Genomic DNA, 26,570 nt, shown 5'->3' with positions numbered 1-26,570 from the left:
GTGTGGTGAAATTACCGATGTGGTGGAGAGCAAGATTCTTTTGTGTGTGTAGAATAGAAAAGATACTATTTTTTTTCCCATTATAATCAACCATTATTTTGCCAATATGTTTTCTAATGTGTCTTGCAGAGTTTCATGATAGTTTTTTCAAAGCTGGATGAAAAATTCTGTTCCACCATTGTGGTCAGTCAATTTTTAGCATGCATAAAAGAAGCATCATTGCCAAGTTTTTCTTCGAGCCTGTGAAGTCAGGGTCACAAGGAGTAGGACAAAGCTTCAGTAAGCTTTGGGAGCTAATGGGGAAATGCAAACTCTTTGTTTGTTGCACCTGGCACTTTCTCAAAATCTGCTTCATATGGGCCAAACCACTTATTTCCTCAAGCAGATAAGGAGGATGCTTTTTCTCCCTGAGTCAAAGCTCTGTGACTTCGTAAATAAGGCAGTATAAACGTGTGTTTTAAAAAGTGTACTTTCTAGAGGGATTGCAGCTAGCACACAGCAAACTTTTATCTCGGAAGACCTGAACTTCAGATCTTCTTACATTTGTTAAGTTGAAAAGAAGAATAGACTTTAAAACCACCTGTTATCATAGCAGCTAAGATGTGAATTGTGCCTGAATTGTCTGAAATGGGATTTTTAAGCACACTAAACATGTATTAAATTGAAAAAAAAAAATGCTTCCCGCCCACCACCCTTTTCAAGAGCATTCTGGTGGGTTTGAGACCCGTGGCACAAACTCTGGGGAACCTGCCTCTGTCGGAGCTCTGTGAGAGAGGAAATGTAAGGAAATGTGTCTCCCCCTGCCCCCAGGTTGTTTCAACGCAATGAGTCAGGACCCTTTTATGCGAGTCTCTCAATATGTAATTTTTTTTATTTCTACTGCTGATGTGATTATTTCATGTATGCTGTTTGATGTACGTGGTCACAAATGTTGGTCTGTCGGATAAGGCCCAGGAGCTAATCAGACCTTCATTTTCTTGTCCATAATTTTCTGTTTCTTCATTCTTAGGAAATAATCAGCAGACGCAAATGTGGAAATAATTCTGTATAATCTCCTGCTTTAAGGCAGTCTTTCCCAGATTTGGACAATGCAGAGCAACTGTGTTAATCTTCCATCAAGCAGATGGAAGCAATGCTCTGGAGTAGAATCCATTGATTGTTTGTTGAAATTTAGACTTTCTGTTTCTCAGGAAGTTCCAGTGTTTTGAATTCATGTTTCTACCATGCATTGAAATAAGATTTTTAATACAGTCAGGCTGTGCAATTGTTTTCATATTTATTGTATTTTACATTGTAACTTAATACAAAAGTCAAACCACTTTAACTTTCATTTATTAAACTAACTAAAACCAAAGCAATGAAGTTGAAACAAAGGGTTCGAACTTTACCAAAACTAAATATGTGGATTTAATGAAAATGAAATATTTAAATTATATTCTCTTAAAAAAAAAAGTGTTAAGAAAATGCTGGTTCCACAAAAACACTGAAATTCTAATTATTGTTTCTCTGTTGTCTGAGAAAATGTTTATTTTCTTGGCAATTTTGAATTTAGCTTTCTCCGTGTGACATCACTCTAAACACAGGGATGCCATAATAGTGATTTTAGTAGCAGCAACTCGGATGACTTTTAAGACAAAATGTAACTGACCTGAAATTTCTTGATGGGAAATCTAACAAAAAACTTACCAGTGAATGCAATGGGACTATGGAACAGACTTCAAAGTCTCCTATGAGAAGTACGCTAGAAGCAAAACATCTTAAAATTATATTGTAGGGGGAAAAAATGAAAGCTTTCTGTGGAAGCGGACAAGCTTAATAAGCCCTTTCATCTTTCATGTTTGTGATTGAGTTTTGTTTTATTTCAGCCTGAAATAAAAGCTTTATTCTTCAAGGGCAATAACAGCATGTTTTTTGTAACTCCTTGCTTTCAACAATAGAGTACAATATTTGGTTCACCATTGTGTTAAAACTGCAAGTGCTTTTCTGGCTTCTTTGGCGTAATGATTTATTAGTGTTGACACTGCAGGGTTGTTTGTCAGTAGAAGTCAAAAGCTCAGGTTTTGCTCCTTCTGGCGGATTATATACAAATTATGCAAATCGCTACAGTGCAGCTTGTAACCTAATTATGTTATACATCTTGAACAATGATAATTTCTGTAAGGGAAAGCTGTCTAGCATTTTAGTCGCTAATGTATTTTTTTCTCCTTTGTGTATTCTACGAAAGATACCACATTAAAAAGTGATAGTATGTGTGCAGGTTTTGCTGCTCTGCATCTTATCTGCTTGTGCTGATGAAATATGTAAAAGCAACATAGCAGTCAAATTGCCTATATTTACACAGTTAGTGGCTTTTCTAATGCAAAACTGATTTTTTCAGACCTCAAGAATGTGGCGATTCTAACTGTGGAATGAGGGCAATTTCAGTCCAGAAATCATTCCTTTGCCATCAAATGTCTGAAATAGCCCAATGACTTCCTTTTTTTCTTTTTTTTTCCTGAAAAAATAGTAGTATAACTTCGGGCTTTATTCCTTTGGATTTTGCTATATATATTTGCATGCACATACATAGATAAGAACATGCATATGCATTATGTTAGCCAGCACAAATACTGTATTAACAACAGTGATTGGACTTAGGCGTTCACGCACCTTGAGACAGGCTTTCCATCTGCAGAGTGACAGATTGAAATGCAGATCAAATCAATCAAGAAAAAGTTCACATCCTGAAGAAATGAGTCTGATTCATAGTCCGTGGAATCAGCAGCTGAAGAAGACCACTGCTAACCTGACCGCAGTTGGTTTCCCTATTAACTGTGTTTAGCCCAGAATAAGGACCAAACTATCAAAGATGAGTCAGAGTCGAGGTGTGGTGACAGGCCACTACTGGGAGTTGTGCTTTATCGCACGTGAGGTTTGAAGGAAGACATCTGATTTCAGGACTGTCAGTACTTAATATGTACATGTGCATGCACACTTAAGACTTATCTTAAAATAATCTTCATATCATCTATATGCCATTTAACTTTATTTGCATGTCAACAGGAGCTAAGAAATCTAGCTACATTTTTAAGCTTCTTGGTTCTTGTTAGATACTGCTCAAAGTTAAAGTTTTTATACTGAGTTTTACGTAACGTCTCATAATGATCAAACAAATATAAGCAGTGTTACATAGTTCATTTGAGCTGCGTGTTCTTGTGTTGTATTGCTCACACCTTATTAGTCTTCTGCAAATGTTCCACTTTTCTTTAGTTTTGGCAAGCTGCTCAGAACACCATTTCCTTCTTTTCATTCTGGTGGAGTCCAATTGTTCTTTGCTTATACTACATCAGCCTTTCCCAGAATTTAGCCTGGAGTTTTTATACACTGGGGAGTTTCCAGTGTGTTTACATTATAAAATGATTTCCTAGTGTGACTGTGACGGAACCATGCCTTCAGATAATACTGTCAAACTAGATTTCGGTTCTGCTTTTCTGTGTTTCTTCACAGTATTTTGCTGTACAGAAGTGATGAGTACAGTTATTTTGTCTCTTGAAAGTGGTATTTTTCAAGTCATCCTCCCAAATAGTTAGGGTTGTCCCAAAACTTCCTCTTGTTCTGTTTCTCATTAGGTTTGTGTAGATCAATTGGTGTAAGCAACTTTCTTATCAATCATCTTGAGCAACTGAAGGAAGACTGTGTGATTACTCCACATGTTAATCAGGTGAGTGGATAAATATATTTAAAGTATCTGGGTTTGGGGTTTTGCTTTGGTTTTTTTTGGTTAATAATCCCTTATGCCTGAAAGACTGCACCCAAACTAGCCTTAGTCATACAGTTTCTTCTCTTTCATTTCTATATACATATTGGAAACCAGTCAGGAAGATGACCTGAACTGGGGATGGGGAAGGAAGTCCTTTCTCCTTTCTTTTTCCCAGTTTCTTCCAGGCTACTTGTTTGTGGCTGGTCTTAAGGCACAAACAAATGGTCCCTGTACCAGTTTCTAATGATAAAACAGTTTGGAAATAAAATTCAAGGAGCACTGAACATTTAGCATCTCCAGATTAGAGAGCCTGTGTTCAAATACTATACATAATTCCTCTAAGCAACACTGAAAGCCTCAGGTGATTATGTATCCATGCAAGGGTGCCGTTTCCCTTGCTCCCCCCTTATTTCATACTCATATTTCAAAATCATATTAAATTCAGTGAACTTCTCATTTACAAAGGTGCTGCGACAGCCCTGGCAAAATTGTTTTGCTGCTGTAGGCAGATAAAAACGGGCCACCTATGTGCCGGCAGACCTCCACGACACAACTTTGCCCTTGTTGCAGTTTTCTGCCTGCAGCTGGGCTGAAAGTTCATGCTCCCATTCCTGCCACCTCCTGCCAGTGAAGGCATGCTTATGCTGACGTAGAGCTGGGAACTGGCATGGATGAAGTGCAGGCGCGTGCTTTTCCCCTCTGTACAGGTGGTGAGGATTTCTGGCAGCTGTTTCTGGTTGAATGTCATAAACCACCACAAAAAGGTTGCTCAGACTGTGACTGTCAGAACCTAACATCTCTGATTTTTTTCTGTCCACTACGCTAAAGGTTACTAAAGGACAATTGTGAGTAATGTTAAATCAACCTAAAACCATATAAAACATTTAAGTTCAGTTATTCAAAATAAACCATTGAAATATGCCTTAAGACGGGCAGGTTGATGACTGTTTAAGAATCAGTGAGTTTTCCAAGGTTCAGTTGTGTCTCCTTTTCAGAAATACACATCTTCAAAGTCTTACTGGAGTTTGGCATAAGCTTTTACTGTCTGTTAAATCAGAAGAGCCTTTCAGTGTCCTACTAAATCACTGCAAGGGAAAAAAACATGTAATCTTGGATTTGTTTTGAAATTTCCTCTTACCCACAATGTCAAAAAGTTACCAGTCTTATTGTGTCAGTAGCGTTAATGGACAAAAGTTATTTCTTGATACTATTTGACGGCATCTCTTTTTCTGTGTCTGAAAAAGGAGATAAAAAGTTGACACGGTAGTGATACTGGGGGTTGGGAGGGTGCCCCTGCTGTATTCAGATCATCATTTCTTTAAGGTGATGCACTGCGTTGTTCCAAATTAAAACCAAAAAACCCCAACAATGAAATATCCGTGCTACTGCAAACTGCTTCACTTTGAACAGGTTTTTTTATAGGATTAATTTAACTTTTTAGAGTTACAGAAATCATAACTACAGTTAAGGTTATCCTGAAAAGAGTATTTATTCTGTTTCTTGCTTAGTGTTGGAGAGTTGCTGAGTCTGGTGGTAAGATTATCTAAGCATTACCAAATGACTAATAAATTCCTAAATTTAAATTCGGAATGGAAGTGCTATACTGAATTCTTATTTCACTGTCCAGAATTTATAATACAAAAGATCTTTGCTATATTTGTGCATAAAATAGTGTACTCTTTCAATGAACTTATTTCTAAATACAAAACATTTGCAAACAATCATTGTATACAAAGTCTAAATATTTAACAAACAAGTGAAGGAAAATCACTTCCCTCTTAGCTATGTTAAATTTGCATAAAGAATTTAGGGTGTTCCTAGAATTCTAACAGTTCTTATGATGTTAAAATTGAAAGTTATTTTTCTGTGAAGAGGAGGAAGTAGGAAGGCAGGAGAAAGGAGGTTCCGTATTTGACTTCTATAGTCTTTGCAAACGAGACAGTAAGCAATGCTTCTTTCTATTTTACAAACCAAGTTGTAAGTACTGCCTCTCTTCTTTGTTCCTGGAAAAAACCTGTACCATCATGGCTTTTAAAGAAGTAGGAAAAGCTTGTCTTTTCAAGAATATAGTATTGTTAAGACATTTAGTAGTAAGTAAGCACCTTTTAAAATTACATTCTACTATTAAAAATACTGCTAAACACTATTTTAATTTTATCATCATGTAGAATGAAGCCTACAACCTAGAAGTTAGAGGCTTGTATTCCAGAGTTTGTAATTGACTTGGCAGTAGTAAGCTTGGGTTTATGGAAGTCTTTGAAGGCTCTTATGCCTGTCACTCATTAGGGGAAAAAAAATACATTTTATAAGAATTTAATTAATATATATGTTGCACTTAATAAAGTGATGCATTGAAACCAAATATAAACTGTCCCTCTCCAGATTCTGTGTAGGAATGTTCATCAGTATTTTTTCTACTTTTATAGAAGTGCAAATTACTGTGTCATGACCTCAGAGAGATTTAATAATGTTAATATTGCCATTAATATTGAGCTCTATTATGTAAATTTGTACAAGGTAGAAATGTATTTTAGTCTTTTGAGGCATTAGGAAACAACCCCTTTGTACATAAACTCACGTCAACTGTTCCTCTATAGAGAAAGCATTTCTAGGCTTATATTTCAGTTTTTTAAAGAGAAATAATAGTAAGACTGTGCATTATTCCCATTGAGAAACTGACTGAAGTCCAGACGCAGGGAAAGCTTACCAGGTGAAAAGAACCCACAGCAGGGTGGAAAGAGCAAGGCTCTTGTATACCATCATCTGACGTATGAGTTTGTAGGTCGGTGTGTCAGGATCATTATTAGGCTCAGCTTTTCCCCATTGCGCTATGACTGTTGTAAAAACACAGTGCTTACTTAGAGTTCCTCTGTGACTGACCAGGTAGCAGCTGGGAAGAGTTCTGTAATGTGAGCTGCAAACTGTTTTATTAAACAAATGCCAGATTTTACACACAGATCACTCAGGGCAGAGTGCCAGAAAAGATCAAGATCTTCTACCACCATATGACAGACAGCCCTCTCCTGAGAAAAGTTTGGTGACTAAAATAGCAAGGGTGGGGCAAGCTAGGAAGTAGGAATTATTATTTTGAGGGGAAGCACATGCTGGCCACTCACCCTGTGCCTCTTCTAGCTCAGGATGCTAGTCCCTTGCATTCAGATGCTGCTAGAACCTTCCAGAAAGTTTTCACAAGAAAAATAATTTCAAGAGTGCTTATTTTATGCATTGGATTATTTTAGCAACATATTTAAGAAGAAAAATACTTGCTGCTACCAGCACACAACTGCATGTGCCAAAATTCAGTTCACAATATTTCGGAGTCTCTTGATTCAGTGAAAGGCACAAAATATAATTTTCCTGTAGTTGTTGTCAAGTAGTTGTTGCTGTGTATTCTGCTTGGGAAGAAGGCAGGTGACATCTCAGCATGCTGCTCTTGCTTGAAATATTTCTGGTGTAACCTGGAACTGTGCTGCCTAGAAATCTTATTGGACGAGCGGGTAAATTCTGCTTGCAGGTATATTAGTAATAAATGCTGAATAAGTTACCTGATGCTATAGGGGTACTGCAGATTTTTCAGCATTTCACCCTAAATACATCATTCTTTATTTAGTATTTTCTAGGCTATGTTATTTGTTACACTTAGTGTAAAGAATGTCTACCAAAATTGCTTATTGCTTATTGTTGTAATAACTGAGTAATACACCCCGCTTGCTCTTTCTTTTTTCCCCTGATAGTTTAGTGTAAAAACAGTGAGAATATTTTCTAGTCAGCTCAGGTGCAAACAAGTGAATAACTGTATGACCTAAACACCGGTCTTACACATATAAACATGAACTACAAAAGCTACTCAAAGGTCAAGAAACATCAAAGGTTGAAGACATGGATGTGTCTGCTGCTTGAACCTTGTTCCAGAGTCTACCTAGTAATTTAGATCATAGCAGCTTTGGGCTGACTCAGCCCAGCCTTCGAGGGGCACAGTTTTTTTTTCTCAGCACATATTGAATGACTGCCAGCCTATTGTTCCCGACTATTGTTGTCTGAAAAGACAACATGTCCTAAAGATGAGAAACAGGAAATGTTCATTTGTCCTTTTCGTGGCAGAAGAAATTTTCCAGATTCCATGTGTTGAGGTAATTGTTCAGAGGAGTATTTTTCTTCAAAATGTGCAAGAGTTAGATCACTGAAACAACGGTGACGGCCAGTCACAAAAATACATCACATGATTATGTATTTTATAAAAGAAAACACTACCCATTTTCATCGGAATGCAGAGGAAGGTATGCTTCTTACAATGTATAAACTGTGATATACTTATTTAAATGACATAGTAAGGAATAAACAGCGGTTCTCTTTTAGCTGTTGTTACATGCCAGAACATGTGGCTTTTCAAAGATATTTACTTTCCGGTAACTTTTGTTTCCTTTTGCTTCCAACGACTGTGTCTTTGTAGCTTGTTACTTTTCCTCTTTTTAACTGGTTCTTGGCAATTTGTGATCTTCCTTCCTACAAAGGGTCTCCTTCACACTTCATCCCACAGCACGATTGCTTCCCTGCATAAGCTGTTGGTGACACCACACACAGAATACAGGATTTTCCATGTACAATCCATGCCAACGGGCTTTGCTTCCGAGGTCAGGCCCTCATCCTAAGCAAATTGTTGTGGTTGGTCTCTTGCAAACCCAGTCCCTGCCCAGCACCCTCCCCTTGCCCGTGCAACTCAAATATCATTAGTAAAGACACAGGAAAGGAAGTAGAGAAGGTAGGCTCACATTGCCAATAAAAATGATCTGATGCTAACTTCTGCTATACATTTGCATATATTTCTCAAACATAGCCCAGAACAAGAGTGCAAGTCCAGCTGCAAGTAGGGCAGACAGCTGCTCCATGCACCTCACTTCTGGGGGAAGCATAATATACCCAGTAAAATATTGTGCCAATTAATGGCAAAATGCTTGTGGATTAATATACTTCACATGTCTTCTAAAACTGGTAACTTGTATCTGTCTACCAGAAGCAGTGGTTTCATTCATGTTGTATTTTTGAAACAAGAGAGGAAAAAATAGTTATCAGTGACATTTTCTACTAAATGTATTCTCAAGGCTTTTACTAAAAGTTTATTTCTATTTATCTAAGGTTGAATACCACCCTTTCCAAAGACCCCAGGAGCTGGTGGATTATTGTAGGAGCCGAGATATTGTTTTCGAAGGCTACTGTCCTTTAGCCAAAGGCGAAGCACTCACTCATCCTAGTATCATTCAGCTGGCAAAGAAATATGGCAGAACTCCAGCACAGATTTGTATACGCTGGAGTATACAGGTAATGGAGGGTGGTAATAAAAACATGTCTCCTCTCTCAGGAAAAAAATGCAAATAGTTCGGGTTTTGTGCATCAAACCAGAATTTATACAGAAAGTCTTTTTCCTTCAATATGTTGATATCACATGAACTAACTAAGCTGTACTGGAAATTTGGAATGTAGTACACAAAGCATGGCAGTATTTTTAAATATGCAAATAATCTGATTGTAGAGAATAAAAAGAACCACTAATAAAAGAGATGTTTTCAAACTAAATTTTACAAGCAGCACGGGGCATCATTCCATTTCTATCACTCAACATGAAGTACTAAGCAGTGAAATAGCATATTAAGTTGACATAAACCACATAGTCTGTGGTGGAATTTAATGGAGTGTATATAATTGCAATTAAAAATAGCATATAGAAATGTCACTGTCCTCTGAAAATGAAATTAATCCTCAAAAGACGTGAGGAATGTCTTGAAATGTTTCGAAGAGAGAGTATTTTCTTTGAAACTATGTACATTTTAATGATGAGAAGCATTATGTTTTTCAGAATGGGATTGTCACTATTCCAAAGTCCACAAAAGCAGAAAGGATACAGGAAAACTGCAAGGTAAGATTTGATTATGCACTCAGGTCTGACTAACATCCGTATTACTGGTTTTAATACTTTGGTTTGCTTGCCCATTTTCCTATACCAGTTTTATATTGGGGCAACTCAGTTAAAATTGGCAAGTTACAGTACCATAAAATTACTGCAGTATAGTAGAAAACAGTAATTCACAAATGTCAGAAATCAACTGGAGAGTTAATCACCATGTGTAAAAAAGATATTCATAGGAAGAGCTTTCATAGTTCATTTTTATTATTAATATTTATATTTATTCCTTGGCTGATTGTAGAACATCCTAATGTGGTTATGGTTAGGTCCTTTTTGTGATAGACACATAGGACAAATGGAAGGAGTTTGTATGCTGTGTGTAACATTATGAAAGCTGTAAAACTCTTTTGGAGGTATCCCAGATAGAGATCTTCTAAAGAAATCACAGTCCTGCCAGAGCTGACTCTTCCCCTGCCTTCTTCCTTCCACTCGGCTTGCAGAGAAGGTCCCAGCATGAAAGGGATGGACAAAGTGGGGAACAAATGAGGACTGGCAGCATGATTCCTCCCACTTTTTTTTTTTCTCTTTTCACACCATAAGTTTTTAATTCATTATTTAATTTTTCCTCTCCATTTCTCTAATCGGAAAGTGTGCTTTCTTTGGGGGAGGGAAAGGGAAAACACAACCACCTTATTGTTACTTCCAAAAATATCATAGGGGTATGAACTGTTTGGCAAATCAGGTAGCAACTTTGCAAGAAGATAGGAAACTTCTGTCTCCTAGTTAAATCAGAGTGAGTGAGTGTGTGTGTGTGTGTGTGCGCACGTGCAAATCAATGCACATGCAATGAGGATTTCTCCTGGTGGCTGTGCCTGTTTATATAGCTCCTCCCTTGACTATTTATTCTGACATGCACACTGCCTTCTGTGGTATAAGCACAGCTGTTTGTGGTACTGTATTGTGAACCAGATCAGAGAACAAAACCAGGTTTAAAATCCTTATTCATTTTTATTTATTTTCCCCAATGATATTTTACATCCAGATTAATTATGGCTTTTACAGTTTATTCTATGACCCCAGCAATTAATTTTACACAACTGAGGGAATGCATTGCAGCAAAACTTAAAACACTTAGAGTGGAGAGGAGGAGAGGAGAACTGGCACAGTTACCAGACATTGTTTATCACGCCTCCTCTCTTTCCTTTCCCCTGTGCCAGTGTGTTGGCCTGAGTGTCTACCGCCTCTAGTCAGGTTGGTGAAAGCATGGACCTCACTAAGCCCTCAGTGTATAGTATAATACATAGCATTTCTAGTGCTGTGACTGGTCCCTGGTTTAGGTTTAAAAAGCTTGAGCACCGAGATTTGACTACAAAGGTCATTCCAGCAGACAGTGATTGCTGGATAATGCAGGATGGGAGGAGCTCATTTGGCAGCAGTTCAGGCTCTACGGGATCTTTTTATTGAGCATGGAGGAGCACTAACAAAGCCAACAGACCAGCTTAAAGCAACTTCTGTTCAGAAGTGATGATGTCTGAATAAGACACCTGCTAAGAAAACACTGACACCATCATTCATGTTGCAGGTCTCACCACAGCAGAAGTCGCTGGCTGTAAGAACCTATGCATGAAGACAGGTGGTTGCTTTCAAGTTTGAGTTAGAGCTGAGACACTATAGCCCTGTATCTGTTTCTGTACTTTCATGAGTGTTTTGTCTAAGTGCACGTAGAAAAGATAGATACAGCCTTTGGTTTGTTAGCTTTGTGAATGTCCTGTTACCTTCTAACAACTCTCTTTGGCTTAAATTCTGAGGAAAAGAACTGTAACATTCTAAACTGAAAACTGGGATATAAGTGGAATACTGAGCTCAGGTTTCCGGAGGGATTGTGGTCAGGTTATACATATACCTCTGGCAGTGACCATATAGAGTGCTGTCAAAAGCCACTTTGATACTACCATTGTCTTTGACCCTTGCCTGAGGTCAGAGTGCTACAAAGCCATCTTAACAGACTCTACAAATGAAAACGAGTCACAAAAGGAGCAAAGAACCCAGTGGAACCTGTCAGCTTAATGGAATATTTGTCTGTGACAAAATATAAGAATTTCCAGAAGGAAAAATAGAGAAAAATTTCTGCCTCACATTTAGATGAATCTTGGTCAGTTCAAATAACAGAAACACTTCTGATTCTCTCTATGTTCATGATGTTAACTGTATATGCATTCCCATAGGTGTTTGATTTTACAATAGCAGAAGATGATGTTGAAATTCTGAATGGAATGCATGATGGGAGACATGTTTCCTGGGACCCAAGCCTTATTGTGTGAATGAAGGTTTGAGCTTTTTCCTTTGTCAGTGATCAGTGAGTCACACCATGTAATTTAAATTCAGGGAAGGTCACAATAAGAATGTAATCATAAGATTAATATCTGCTATTAATGATAACTGATTTGAAATCCTTAATGTTGATAACAGACAGAAGATATTTTTGAGGGTAGCACTTTTGTACAGAGGTCTTATATTTCCATCTCAAATCCTGATCCATAGTTCATTGAAGCCGATGCAAAGCCTCGTGTTTATGCCATTGACCCTGCATCAGGCCATTTAATCAAAGAGCATGAGGAGATACCCCTAAAAGTGTAAGAAAAAATGCTAACTACTAGTGTACAACACAGGTGTTAAGTCCAAAATATTTTTTCAAGTGCTTCGTTAGAGGGATACAATGTATGAATAAGAAAAAGCTGTGTGAAAAAGATACATTAATACCATTACTATTACAGTATTTATACAGTACAATCTACTGCAAATCTCCATAAAAAATAGAATCTCACTGTAATAAGCAATAACTGAGCATCACCAAAAAAGGTTTTATGCGATTATTGCATAATAATGCTGTTGAACCAGAGAGTTCTATGCATATTATTTACTAGCCTGTAGGTATAACAAAGTAGAAATCTTTCCAGAGAAGTCCATGTGCAAATGGATTAAGAGTTGAGCAGCAAGCTCTAAGGTAAGCTCCTCTAACAAAGAGGCATCTTTGTTATTACTGATCTTTTTCTCTTACTGGAAATTCTGGTGAGTTTTGTGTAGCTTTTGGTGAGAATTAGTTTGTCTTTCATTTTGGACTTGTCCAGGAAATCTCATTAAGAGACTATACTGTTCCTCAGATTTTCTTATAAAATATGTATTTATATTGAGAGATAGATGTAGATATATGTAGTTTACAGATCTGTTTTGAGCAATGTCTGCAGTCTTTTATCGACTGAGTATTCAACTTCTAGTCACATTGATTTGATATTTTAGGAGTTCCTGTGTCTAGAAAGGTATGGAAAATCTGACTATGATTTATATTGTGTGTGGACTTCCTGAGGCAGTTTTCCCAGTGCTGTTCTGCTTTAGTCATATCGTGAAACAAAGCTCCTTAGTTTTTTATCAAGAAGTGACTTACAACAATCCTATATTCTAGCCTGCATTGTTTGTCCTCAAAGTAGAGCTTCTATACAGCTTGGCTAAAATACAGACAAACTTACCTTTTTGGTAACAGCTCCTCAGAATAATTGGCTGTTTTTTCCTAGTGAACACTTCCGCAAAAAATTGTCTAGATTTGCTTCTGGAATCATTAATGTATTATTTATTATTTTAAAATACAAGTTATTGTATGAAATGCTGTGCTCGCTCATACCTGTACAATGTACTGTTCCAAGAAAGATACACAATCTCCACAGTAAGGTTATCTTCTAGAGTTTCAAGCGTGGCCTGCAGTTTGGGGTCCTTCAGTATCTGGGAATGCCCCTTCAGGTGTCTAAGAACAGCTATGTACCTGGCTTAACTGTTGTGATGAGGCATTCAATAGTTCCAAAAAGTAAGGCTTATTTATGAAATTAAGGTAATTCTTAGGCTTTTTTTAGCTTTTGCAGAAACGATGGCAGTGACTAAGTGAAAACTGGAAAGATTCCCCAGAAATAAACCTTTCTACCAGTGGTCATTGGCTAATCCTGCTTTTGAAAAGTCACTTCATAGAACAATACTTCAGCAATATGAAAAAAATAAATCCTGTTAATGTGCTGTTGAGGGACTCGGTGCTTCAGAGCGTATCTGAATTCATGAAGGGAAGACTAGCAGTGAATCATGTGCCTAGTGTTCACTCAATGCGGCTTTTTGGCAGTGAAGACTTTCTGAGAAACTACAAAAGAGAAGTCGGAGCTTTACCTCTAATTCTCTCTAAAGAAACAGTTGTCAGCCACATCAACATACTATTTCCAACACAGATGATGCATACAAAGTGAACCAAATCTTTATATATGCTAGAAAATTCTAGCTTTTAATTTTTATTACCAGAACAATACTGGTTAGGACTAACTATGTGGCTAGAAGTCCCATGTTGGTCAGAACAGCTGTTTTTTCTACACTTATTTCTGACTGATCGCTTCCCTGCTCTGAGCTAAACGGAACTAAACCAGATTTTCTTGTTAATCCCCCACGTAGATGACTTTAGGCTACAGTGAGGATGGGTTCCTAATTCATGGTTTCTTCTGTCAAAGAGATTTTTATGATGGTTTTGTGTCTGCATCTGCTTTTGCTAGGAAGTCAAGCCACCATTTTCTCTGATCTAGATCATGGTCTCCAAGCAGTGTAATGAGTAATGAAAGGAATAATCAGATAGAAATAATATTACTAAGAAAGCATTCTTCTGGAGGAGCAGTTGTGGCAAGTTACAGTTTTAATCTGATATGTAGTTTCCTAACTTCCTTCAGGCTTAATTATTGTTGGTTCAGGACTTTTCTGGGTGCGGTTGGTTTTTTTTGGTAATCTTTCCTAACAATTCCTTTGCTACAGGTAGTGACTTTAGAACTACGAAAGAGTTTAATTTTAACTATTTACAAAAGTGCAATTTGAGGCAATATAAGCTTTTTAAGTGCCAGGATTCAGCTGGCCCGTGGTGTCTTTCTCCGGGGTGTAGTGTGCAGCTTTGCACATTGTGCCATCGCTAATAGCCATTATTTTCTGCCAGAAGCTGTAATTGCCCCAAGAGACTGGAACCCTGTTATCTCCTGTGTGCTTGGGGTATATCACTGGAGCCTCTTCCTTTGAATACAGCATTCACAAGTTTTATACCATGTTAGTTAATTTAGAATCACTAAGCAAGTCCTCTTCTACTCTTGAACAGGTTGCAGAGGGAAAGACAGGCTCAGTGGATTCGTATTTTATGCGCCTCTCTACAATTAAATTGACATTACAGATGTGGTAGATAGTTTTGGTTTTAAGCAAAGGCTGTTGAAGATAAGTCCACATCACCTCATCGAAATGAACGTTTCTGAAGTACTGACAACTTTGATCCATGCTATAAAGAAATAACAGAACTGATAAGAAATTGGGAGACAGTAGTGAGATTTAGGGGTAGTTGTGAGGAGTGATGTTCTGTAATAGAAGCAGAACCTAGAAGACCAAAAGGATGTAAAAGTACTGAACATACAAAATCAGGAAGTTTAACTCCATTATTTCTCCTTCGGTCAGTTGGCCTGGAAGTGCTTATTTTTTGATATTATTTTTTTTTTTAAACTCAGAATTCATCCCTCAAGTGAATTCTTGGAATGATATGCGTATTCTTCCCCAGGGCTGGAATTCCTCCTCTTGTCCATATTTCTGTCAGACAAGCTTTCTCTAGGGAGAAAACTTTTTCACCTTTCTACAGTGACCATTTTTAAGATACAGCAATGCATGCATTTTATCAGTGTAACCCGTCATCTTGCCAACAGGAACAGGGAATACACCTGAAAATTGAACACACGACTGATTGGGGCACTCCTTTCTAGTTGAGATAAACCATTATTTAAAATAAGATACAGTTTATCAGTGTTATCTATCTAAGTGCAATCAGCTGCCTTTGCAGGAGCACTGTGACTCTTAATGGAAGGGAACTCTCTTGAAACACATAAGAAAAGATAAAAAATAAACTGAAAGTCAGTGGAAAGGGTGAGGCCGTTTTCTATGCAGCCAGATAGCTTCCTGTCTGCCTCTGAGTGGCCCCCTCTCTCCTTTTTCTTGCCTGTTTCTGAATTTCATCTTTTATATTACTGGAGATGAAGGTACCTAAGAACATTTAATTGGAAAATAATGGGAATGGTTTTGTAAAGTGCATACTTCAGGAATTTATTTTTTTTTTAATCAGGCTGCAGAAGTGTTTCTACCGCACCTGTCCCCCAAAATAACTTTCGAGACATTATTTTTCTGACTAGCATGTATAATAAAGAAACTATAATACTAGCAAGTTCACAAATCTACTAAGCCAAGGGAAGCTTGTGAAATTTGGAGGGGGAGTGTACAATTACTTTCACAGTTCCCTGGTAACAAGGAGAGCAGAGATTGTTGGGTTGTTTTACATTTTGTTTTTCTTTTTTCTATGAATTTATTTTTTCCTAATGGTTCTCCGTGACCTGGATTCATCTCGTTGGATATCCATAAGCGTAATGTTGCCAAGATGAATTTGTAGTAAATCACTTCTTTGGGTACAGTATAAAGGTGGTGGAGGATTAGGCCGAAGCATAGCTGTCAAGGTCATACATATACTGTGCTATAAATTAACTTACCTGATGTTGAAAAATATGTATTTAATGGACTCTTTATATTAATGAGACGACAACCAGCTATTTTATATCACATGGTTTGTGAGATTTTTGCATGATTATCATGAATGCATTATAAAACAGATATAAGTACCTTTGATTAATCTGAAAAATTATCACAGGTGGTTTTGGTTTGGTTTTTTTGGGAAATGGCTATTTTACTGCTTCCTCCCCCACCCCCAGTATTACACGTAAATAATATCTGTAATCTGCCAAATAATTGCAGATTTTCCATCCGAGACTTCTGTTTCTTTAGAATGGCATGTTAAGTTCAGTTATGCCTGTTAATGTCTTTAGTTTATCAGAAAACGTACAGTTGGACTTCAGTTGACTGATCCACATCACTAGCATAAAAAATTTAACCTTCAAAAAGTTTTCTAATGCTGCATTATACAGTTTCATTACTGTAGAACTTCTGCTATATTTTAATACACATGAGAAAAACGTATGCCATGATGAGATATACTAAAGTGTGCTGTGGCTTTGGGTGCAGTGATAGCCAGTAAAGCTGTCGTATGTCGCTTTCTCAACTACTTCAATTCTTTCCAATTGGACTTAAGCTTTTCCTAATGTTATGTTCAGCTTAGTGATCTAAAAATAAAGTACCAATTCTCACAAAAATGAATATAGCAAACTTCTTACAATAGCCTTTTAAAACCGAAAAGGCCATTTAATTGATTATCAATATCAAAAATTAAAATAAAACAGACCATCTAAATTACAGAATGTTAATACTAAACAAATATTTGTGCTTTAGGCTTTGCAATGTTCTCATCACTTTTCTTTTTCTGTTTTTTTTTTTTTTTTCTCCAAACCAGGTTTTTGATTTTAATCTGAAGGAAGAAGATATGGAATTTTTGAAGGCTATGAATATCAACAGAAAATTAATTAATCTAACCTATCCACTGTGGAAAGGATAATTTAAAACCAGATCGTTCTATACAGCAAAAGTGATGCCACTGGAACATTAATTCATTTTAAACTGAACAATAAATCTAAATTGTTCTCTTGGGTACTCAAAGAGCATCTAATAAATACCAATCAATAATCAAAAATCAGTATCAATGGCTTGTATTTACTGTTACATTAACAAATTAATAAAATCATCTAGTTTACTCTTTTCTTTGTTGCTTTCTTACAGATACAGAAATGCTTACTTTCAGCATTGTCTCTGCTTTCTCAGAACTTTCTAGCATATTCTCCCAGTAAGGGTTGAGCTATCTCACAATATTATAATTAAGTTTCTTCTGCCTGCATGTACTTCATTTAAGGTGTCATTTTAGCCCATTTGAACAAATTACCTTGGTTTTGGTTATTTTCCTTACAGATTTTGAAAAGTATTAGTTACTGAAAGGGACTCATAAGAGCATGCTACAATGCATGTAAATCTTGAAAAATTATTCAAAATATGGAATATTTGTTTCGTAATAGCAGCAGAAATCTGAATCTGACTTTTTACACTGTTTTTTACATTTCTTCTAGTCATGAGAAGTTTGGGGGATTCTGCAGGCCATTCTTGGTACTTTCTTGGTGAGCAAACCTGTTCTGTCAGTAGTGTTTCAAGGATCTCCTGTCTTGACCTAGCACGTCAGGGAGGAATGGCTCTGGTTTGTGGCCAAAGTTGCGTCAGAATGAATAAAGGTACTTTTTGCTTATATAGATAAAGATTTTTGAAGGTGCAGAAGAGTAATGTCTTGGAGAAAAATCCTTTGCTAATCTGTTTTGTAGAGATTTCTTTATCTTTTCAAGATGGATAATGTTCAGACATTCCTCCAATGGAATTGTGAGTTGCCCAGCAGTGCTAGCACTAAGAGTATGGTCTTCTGCTGGTGTCAGAGGCCACCAATCTATTAGTATGCAGGCTTTGGGAGTACCCCAGCTTGCAACTTCTCTTCTCACAAGATCAAAGGAAATTGCCCTGTGACTATCCAGGTTTCTGAAACCCCCACCACATTAAGTTCTTATCAGAAGTTCCACAAGAACTTTGGTTTTCACAGGCAGTCAGTATTTTATTTTACTGTTGCCATGCCCGAAAACATGACTTTCTGTTCATCCTAAAAACTCAAGTATCTAACAGCATATTCACGATCCCTGTGAACAAAACTGTCTGCCTCTTTCCGCTTGTGAACATGTTGCAGACACATTCTTTTAACCAGTTTGCCCAGGTCAAGCAGCTCTTATGTATCAGTTTGGTGTCCCAATGCGCACAGCCCTCCTGCCGGCACTCAGCTGAGACCTGCGTTCTGGTTATTTCTGAAATGGTGCACGAATAATGTTGCATTGTCCTTTTGCCTTATTCTGACTGTAGGCAATTCCAGAGTCGAGTTCTCAAAGGAGAAATATATGCCCTGGGCTTCTGTAGTGTATTTCACAGAAGTACAAGCTGCCTTAACACTGGACCTGGCAGTTGGGGAGGTACTGAGAAAAGAGTTCTCGTTCTGTTGGTGGGGATAGAGTATAAGCCTGGTGTAAGTCACCTCACTGAACACTTACCAGTGTATTTTTGATAGAGTTGGCTGGACCAACCTGAGTGTACCTCTGTTTGTGTTTCAGCCCGTGTAAGCAGGCTACAACCTGTGCAGCTGAGCCACTTTAACCTATCATCTCTGAGGTTTTAGACAACCTCAGTTCAAATCCAGCTGATCTGGCTTCATTTGCCTGAGAAGAATGAAGCCGTACTTCAGCTTCCTCTCTGCTGAGATGTCAAGAGGGCTATAAATGTGTGTGGTGATCTAATTTTAATGATGCTTTTTGTGATACAAATACCCAGCTGTTTGGAGTGCAACTGAAACTGCCCAGGTATTTTACACAGCCTCTGACAAGTAATTTGTTGGATGTCACATCTCTGCGTTGGAGCCCTCTCAGCTGGTTAACCAACAGCCTAAACATGAAAGGCTGTACATCTGACTTCTGAAACCCTGAGTCATTCTAGCCTTTAATTAAAGCATGTTCCTTTAATATGTCCCTCTTGCTTAAAATTATGTGTGAATTATTTCCTAGAGGAAAATGCCAGATGAATACACCTTTTTTTTTTTTTTTTTTTTTTTTTTTAGTATTTTCTATAGATTAGCTAAATAAAGGGGGGAAGCTTGAAATATCTAGGGTATGTCAGGCAGTTGCAGGGGATGCATATGTCAACCTCAAGCATGATTTATCTTACATGCCTTTTTGACAGTTGTAATTTAACGGCTGTATTTTCCTCCAAGCTCTCAGGAGGTTCAACATCTTTTCAAGTTTTCTAGCTTTGTGGTGGAAGAGTAAATGTCTGTTTGCCAGTGTAATTTATCTGAGTCATTCTGGGAGAGGCGTGGAGCAATTGAAGCATGACTATTAGCATAAATGAGAGGGACTCTCTTCCTGAGGGTAGAGTTACTCTTACCGGCTTTCACAGGAAAGCTGCTTCCCCATAACAACTGCTACTGCTCATTTACTGGTGTGATGCTGTGAACTAAAAGACCTAATACTTAAGCTCTGGTCTACTGTGATATTCTTTTGCATTTCATTATAAAGTGGAGTTAAAGAGAACAGAGAAGGAAGGAAGAGGCGCAACAGTAGATTACCAATGGAGGTGTTTTTTTCTTTTAAAAGTTTGAATAGAGAAGGAATTGTAAAACCTAAACTCACTACTTCTTTCTCAGTCTCTATGTAATAGCACTGTTACTACTGTAAGTAGTTGTGATTGCCAATTTTGTTTTAAAAAATGAATTTAAAACTTTCCTTCCTATTTTCAAACATGTAGGTATCTTACAGCATCCTCTGAACAGTCAGAGACGATTTTTCCACATGGGAACACCAGCACCGGGCCGTGTTTGGTAGTGTCGGGCAGTGAGCCTGCAGTGGGCCGCTGCCAAGTCCTGCCCCGCAGCCCACGAGTGACGGTGCCGCCCTGCGGGATGGCGCCCGCAGGCAGCGGGCCTGCCGGGACAAACCCACACCCACCTGGCAAAGTGGGAAAGGGAAGAGCCTCCTCCAGGTATTTCCTTAAACGTTACTTATAACGTCCCCCAAGAGCGAGGGCTGAGGCGGCGTAGAGGATGCTTCCTTTGGCCTTTTCCCTGCTGTGCCTACTCAGGGGGGAAAGGGAGGCGGGGGCGAGATGCTCACCAGCACCCGCCGAGGCGCAGGGGCCGCGCTCGGAGCTGGCCGGGCCCAGCCGACACCTCCTTTCCCGGGGGAGCCGCCTCCTTCCCGCGGGGCCGGCGGCGTCCAGCACAGGGGCGGCTGGAGCCCGGCCGGGGCGTCCCCCTCCCCGCCTCCCGCGGGGGAGCCTTCCCGGGCGTTCCGCTTCGGCCCCCCCTTCCTCCCCAGGTCTGTGGGGTGCCGAAAAGCCCCGGCACAGCAGCGCCCGCCCATGCTCCCTCGCCGGCGGGCCGGGGCGGGGCGGTGAGGGTGCCCCGGACGGGCGCTGCCAGCTCCCGGGCAGGTCCCTCGTAGGAGGCGCCCCGCGGCCGCAAGCAGGGAGGAGTTAGACGGGGATAATCGGAAACGGGGTGGAGAGCAGCAGCTGCAGAAACATTAAAACTATCGAGCCCTCGGCCCGGCGCCGGGAGTTGCTCCGTGAGCACGCAAGATGCGCAGGGCCGATGTGGGCTCCGCGCCGCGCTTGAGCGAGGTAAGGCTCGGGCGGCCGCGGCCGCGCACCGCGGGGCCGCCCCTGCGGAGCCTGGGGCCGCCGCCGAGTGCCAGTTCCGCGGCTCGGCGCGTCCCCCCGGAGCTCCCGAAACAAAAGAGGCGGAGGGGGCTGTCCGGGACGCGCTGTGGCCGCCCTGGCGCCGCGTCCGGCGGAGGCGGTGCGGGATGGAGCCGGGGAGCGGCGCCGGACAGGAGCGGGGCGGGAGCAGCGCGGAGTGAGGGATAGGAGCGGGGCCGGTTTGAGCCCGGGAGCGGGGCGAGCAGCAGTGCGGGGGCGGTGCGGGAGCAGCGCGAAGTGCGGGACAGGAGTGGTGCGAGCAGCAGAGCGGGAGCAGTGTGAAGTGCGGGACAGGAGCGGGGCGGGCTGGAGCCCGGGAGCAGAGCGGGGAGCCGTGCCCGCTGCCCTCGCACCTCCTGCTTTGCCCCACTCAGGCTGTAATTTAACAACTCTGCCTGTTCTTCTTTCCTTGCATGATTTCACGGCTTTAATTCTCTTTAAATGCCCACGAGCAAATGTTTATATGTAAAGGGACTTTCCCTCATATCTGCATTCCTTAATCATGCCTACTTCAAAAGCTTGCAATGCTAATTATTCAAACGCAAGGTATTTTTTTTGCCGTTCTTTGTTTCAGACCCACTGAATGAGCCTCTATCTGGCCCATTTACATATTTTTCTTTATTTTCTAAACTTTTTACTGCTCCAGGTTTTGTAAAGCACGTTCTTACTTTTATTTAGTACGGGCACCCCTTTCTTGTTTACAGCTTTGAGATGATCTCTTGTTTATATGTACATCAGTGAATTCACCACCGTTCAAGATGGCATTAGTAAATTGTATAACTGCCCCCTTCCAAAACATATTCTGACTTTATTAACGGAGGAGAATTCAGGTCTCCTGTCAAGTAATTTCTGTGCAGGCTTTCATGCGTTTGCAGTTAAATCAAATCAAGCCCTTTCCCTTTCGAAATCTCTGCTGTTGTATTACAAAGTGCATTTCCTCCTGAAGAAAAAGATACAGTAGAACTTATTGCTGGGGAGCTTTGAGATCTTTCACACTGGAAGAAGTCCAGTAATGCAGTCCTTGCCGACTCCAATTCACCCGTTCAGCTCTGCGTGACAGAACTTTTCTTGCCTTATTAGCTTTACCTATTGAATACACCTAACCAGCTTTTAAATGTATTTTAACAGCTGAATGAAACTGATTCCTGTGTGATTACATTTGTGACTCTGATGTACAATTAAACTAGCGGATTATCTTAAACCATTTATCACTTGTTACGTTGTTTGCCTTCCTTCTTTTAACTCTGGGCTTTGTGCCTCCTGTTCTCAGGGCTGCGGTTTCTGAGGCTGTGCAGCAGTGTCGGGAAGGCTGCGGGGACAAGGAGCTGCGGGGCAGCCACCGGGTTTGGGCTCCGCGTCACCGTCCGGTGGCCGCTGGGGAAGCGGCGCCCAGGCGGGCACCATGAGCTCCAGCACCACCGCCCCGCTGAAGGTCGTCAGCAACCTTGCCAACACTGATGTCAACTATGTCATCAAAGAGCATTATAATTACACGGGAAAGCTAAATGAGAATGCGGACAGTGGAATAAAAGTGACGTCGGTGGTTTTTATCATCATTTGCTGCTTTATAATCTTGGAGAACATTTTTGTCTTGCTCACCATCTGGAAAACCAAGAAGTTTCACAGACCCATGTACTATTTCATTGGGAACTTGGCTCTTTCAGACTTGCTGGCTGGTGTGGCTTACACTGCCAACCTCCTGCTATCTGGACACAAAACCTATAGCCTCACCCCCTCCCAGTGGTTTGTAAGAGAAGGCAGCATGTTTGTTGCTTTGTCAGCTTCTGTGTTCAGTTTATTGGCCATTGCCATTGAGAGATACATCACCATGTTGAAGATGAAACTCCACAATGGCAGCAACAGCTTCCGTTCCTTCTTGCTGATCAGTGCTTGCTGGGTTATCTCCGTGATACTCGGGGGACTCCCAATCATGGGCTGGAACTGCATCAGCCTCTTATCCAACTGTTCCACCGTGCTGCCTCTCTACCACAAGCACTATATTCTTTTTTGCACCACTGTTTTCACTGGCCTTTTGCTATCCATCGTTGTCCTCTATTGCAGGATCTACTCCATGGTGAGGACTAGGAGCCGCAGGCTGACATTTCGGAAAAACATTACCAAAGCTACTAGGAGCTCAGAAAAGTCACTAGCCTTGCTCAAGACAGTGATCATAGTCCTGAGTGCCTTCATTGCCTGCTGGGCTCCCTTGTTCATCCTGCTTTTACTGGATGTGGGGTGTAAAGTGAAGACCTGCCCAATCCTCTATAAAGCAGAGTATTTCTTAGTACTGGCCGTGCTCAATTCAGCCACAAACCCTATCATCTACACCTTGACAAACAAAGAGATGCGGAGGGCTTTCATCAAGATTCTGTGCTGCTGCAAATGTCCGCCAGCAGATTCTGGGACCAAATTCAAGAGGCCGATCATCGGAGGGATGGAGTTCAGCCGGAGTAAGTCTGACAACTCCTCCCACCCACAGAAGGAGGAAGGCGACCATCCTGAAACCATCATGTCTTCGGGCAATGTTACCTCATCTTCTTAGGAGTAACCATGGGGGGGTATTTCAGAGCCTTCCTCTGAAATCGGGGAGCTGAGACGCCTCGCGGCTCACGACGGCAGCGTTGGGCTAAGTGAGCAAGTAGCATTAGTTCTAACGAGGCAAACGGTGCACTTGCGAGGCTGGAGTTCAAGAAATGGGACAGACTGTTCTGGCTTGAAAATCTTTTTCCCTGGAGCATGTTTTGTCTTTGCACTGAGGCAGCTCAGGATTGTCAGGCACATTCATATCCTGAAATCTCCTTAGTAACTCTGAAAGACTGATGCCTTGGTGAAATGATGCCTGGTGTGTGAGAGAAAGAGAGAGGGGGAGGAGGGAGAGGGAGAATGAATCTTTCTTTTTTTTTTTCCCTGTGAGAAGAATGTGAAGTTATTTCTCCTTTACTTGCAGCAAACCACTGACACAAAGATCTTTCTGTACTGAGTTTAGTGGTGGCTCTGGTATAGTAGGTCAGAAGCGTTTGTTTAGCACATAACAAGGAAAGAGATCATACAAATATAACTTAGACCGTGCACAACCATCATTTGGCATCACTTTCCAGAGTTTTTAGTTAAGTCGTAAGGTTTTATTTGCAGAGTCCAAAGCTGTTGGGGTTTTATTTAGCAAGATCATAGCTGTGAATTTTTCTACCGGTCCATGTTACATTTGAAGACCACGAGCCAGACTCTGCAGTTACTTTCACCTGTACCATTCCATTGGCTGTGTCAGATTATATGGAGTAGCTCAGAGCAGCATTTGGCCCCATACATTGATTGCCTTGTTATTCTATAGCATTAAATAAACTGCATTACCATGACAAATGCAAGGTAGAACTAAAGGTCATTTCTCTTTAAGATTACTGAAGGTAAATCTTATTGTACAAGATACTAGTGACAACAGCAGCGTTTTTGCCTAAGCGAGAAGAGTAAAAAACTGAAGGGGCATTTCAGTGTCAGGTTCAGACTCTTTCCAAAGGTCAGTCAGAAAATCTGAAAATAGTATCTTGAGTTTCAGAAAAATAAAAGGAAAGGTGAATTGAAATGACTATAGATAAATGCACTTCCATAACAAAATGCAATACATTTTGTCACTTTTATTAATGTCTGTAATTTCAGCAAAGACATCTGTATTTTATCAGTTCATGGAAGAAGTACCTGTCATTAAATTGAATGTATTTGTTTTACAGCATCATTTTTACTCCTCTATTTTTCTAACCTGTGCTAATGGGGTTGAATGTGTACAATGTAAATAAGTTAATAAGATGCAGGAGTCTTCATGCACCTAGAGTATTACTGTAACAAAAGTGGTATATCTGGGATAGCTCAGAGCAATTGACTGATTTACAGTTATTGGCAATTCCTAGAAGTGGTATTTTGTAAAGAAAATTTATTGCCTTTGTAGTAAAATTTCCAGTGCAATTAAACTGATTTTTTTTCTGGTTTAAAAAATAGTATTTAAAATGTTTCTGACTTTTATTGTTCAATTTGCACATAGCTTTATTGACTTCTAAACATTAATAAACTGATTTTTTTAAAGATTCTGTTATCAGATTACTCGTAGTTTTGTACTATTGTGGGGGGCTTATGCCAGGTGTGGTTTCTTGTTGATAGAAGTCAGTGAAAGAATTCCTTGATTTCAGGACGTACTGGGATTAAGCCAATTCTGCGTGGCCGTAAGATGAATAACGCCACTTATAGGATCATGTAAAATACAAAATGACCACTAGAATATAATTTTTCATTTTTCAGCACATGCTGAATTGCTGTATTGATGAAATGCTATTAAAAGAATCTCTACAATAGCGATTTCTTTCCAACAGCTAATGAAGTACAAACAGAAGAAAAAATGGATGCCTGCTAGTTTTGCCATGACTGTAGAATAAGTGAAATAATTTGCTTGTATCACTAATATAATTCAGAAGTTTAATTCTTAGCTTATTGCAAACATCAAGGAAGTTTATGAACCATAGAATGGTGGCCTCAGCGACGTAACCGCCGCAAGTCCGTTGGGTCCACCAGCGAAGACCGTGGCAGCGTAGCTGAATAGGTACCGCGTTACTCCTTCCCAGAGGCTTGACTTCCATTTCCTCTCTCGCGGCCATTCCCTCTTGGCATTACTTTTAAGTTCCATGGAACTCGTACAGGATGCAGTTGGAGTGTGAAGATAAACCTCACCTTCTCGTACTGTATGTCATCGCTGTGCAAGGCTTACTGTGGGAAACGAGAGCCTACTCGCCGAGGAAGGCTCTGGGTCGTAACCTCACTTCCTGAAGGAAATTCCAAAAATGCCCTGAAGACAAAAGAGTGGAAACAGGCTGGAATTTCTCTCCATCTGTCTGCCTGTACGGAAGGAATGATTTCATGTGTGCTCACTTCCTAGGCTTTTAATTAGTGACCTGAGCAGGCCTGGAAAAAATGTCAAATCTGTATTTGCTCACAAGATAAAGTCCCTCTTGGCTCAGGCCTTCATCTGGGCAGGGATGGCTTACGCTGGGTGCTGACAGTCATGAGGGAAAGAGCTGCTTCGTCCCAGGGATAAAGTCACTTCTGTGCAGAGCACCAAAAGCATATAAACCATGGAAGTCCAAGTTAAGCCCTCAACGTGCTCCAAGTGAGTAAATAAAGGCAATGTATGGGGATCAGGCAATGTGTGGGGACGTCTGACCTTGCAGGGATGGTTTTATACAAAGGACGAGGGTCCTTCCGCTCTTGAAGCCTTATGGGCATCAAGGCTGTTTGTCCCACATGGATCTGAGATCCTGTGACAAGGGACGAGCTATGTCACAGCATGGCTGTGTCACTGGCCCCTTGTGACTACCACCAGCCTTTCTGTATTCGTAGCTGATAGCCCACAGGTGAGTCACTTCCCTTTGCTTTGCCTTTGTTTCTGTATCCCTCGCTTATCTATCTTGTCTAATTGCACTGCGGGTCTTTGCGGAAAATGACCGTTTCCCCTATGGAGGTGATTGTGTGATGGGAGCCCAGTTTTGGTAGGGAACTCAAAGCCCTACGTAATTCATGAAGTAAAAGAAATGCAAACATCAGAGCGTGGCACTGGGCCATGGGAAGCATTTCCTATGTCTTGATCAT

The 26,570-nt window shown here is 40.3% G+C and overlaps 2 protein-coding genes across 5 annotated transcripts in view; both read left to right on the top strand.

Annotated features, from left to right (window-relative positions):
* Positions 1–17,376, top strand: part of LOC128914258 (uncharacterized oxidoreductase ZK1290.5-like) — a 49,872-nt gene extending 32,496 nt beyond the window's left edge. For 2 of the 4 annotated variants that reach the window (XM_054213028.1, XM_054213025.1), the window contains 4 exons: positions 3,609–3,700; positions 8,873–9,055; positions 9,591–9,650; positions 17,074–17,376. In XM_054213028.1, coding sequence (XP_054069003.1) covers positions 3,609–3,700; positions 8,873–9,055; positions 9,591–9,650; positions 17,074–17,175 — 437 coding nt within the window. In that variant the 3' untranslated portion in view covers positions 17,176–17,376. Of the gene's footprint in view, positions 1–3,608; positions 3,701–8,872; positions 9,056–9,590; positions 9,651–11,220; positions 11,272–11,863; positions 11,966–17,073 lie in introns of those variants that run through there. The other 2 variants (XM_054213026.1, XM_054213027.1) reach the window with 2 other exon arrangements.
* Positions 17,377–20,590: 3,214 nt separating this feature from the next.
* On the top strand, positions 20,591–25,016 carry S1PR1 (sphingosine-1-phosphate receptor 1). Its single transcript, XM_054212963.1, has 2 exons — positions 20,591–20,867; positions 22,216–25,016. Exon 2 carries the CDS (start codon positions 22,348–22,350, stop codon positions 23,485–23,487), a length of 1,140 nt encoding a protein of 379 aa, XP_054068938.1. The 5' UTR covers positions 20,591–20,867; positions 22,216–22,347; the 3' UTR covers positions 23,488–25,016.
* The last annotated feature ends 1,554 nt before the right edge of the window (positions 25,017–26,570 follow it).

This window comes from Rissa tridactyla, chromosome 8 (genome assembly GCF_028500815.1).
Source record: "Rissa tridactyla isolate bRisTri1 chromosome 8, bRisTri1.patW.cur.20221130, whole genome shotgun sequence".
Classification (NCBI taxonomy): Eukaryota; Metazoa; Chordata; class Aves; order Charadriiformes; family Laridae; genus Rissa; species Rissa tridactyla.
Note: the sequence above shows the minus strand (reverse complement) of the source record. Positions and strands in the feature narration are given on the sequence as shown.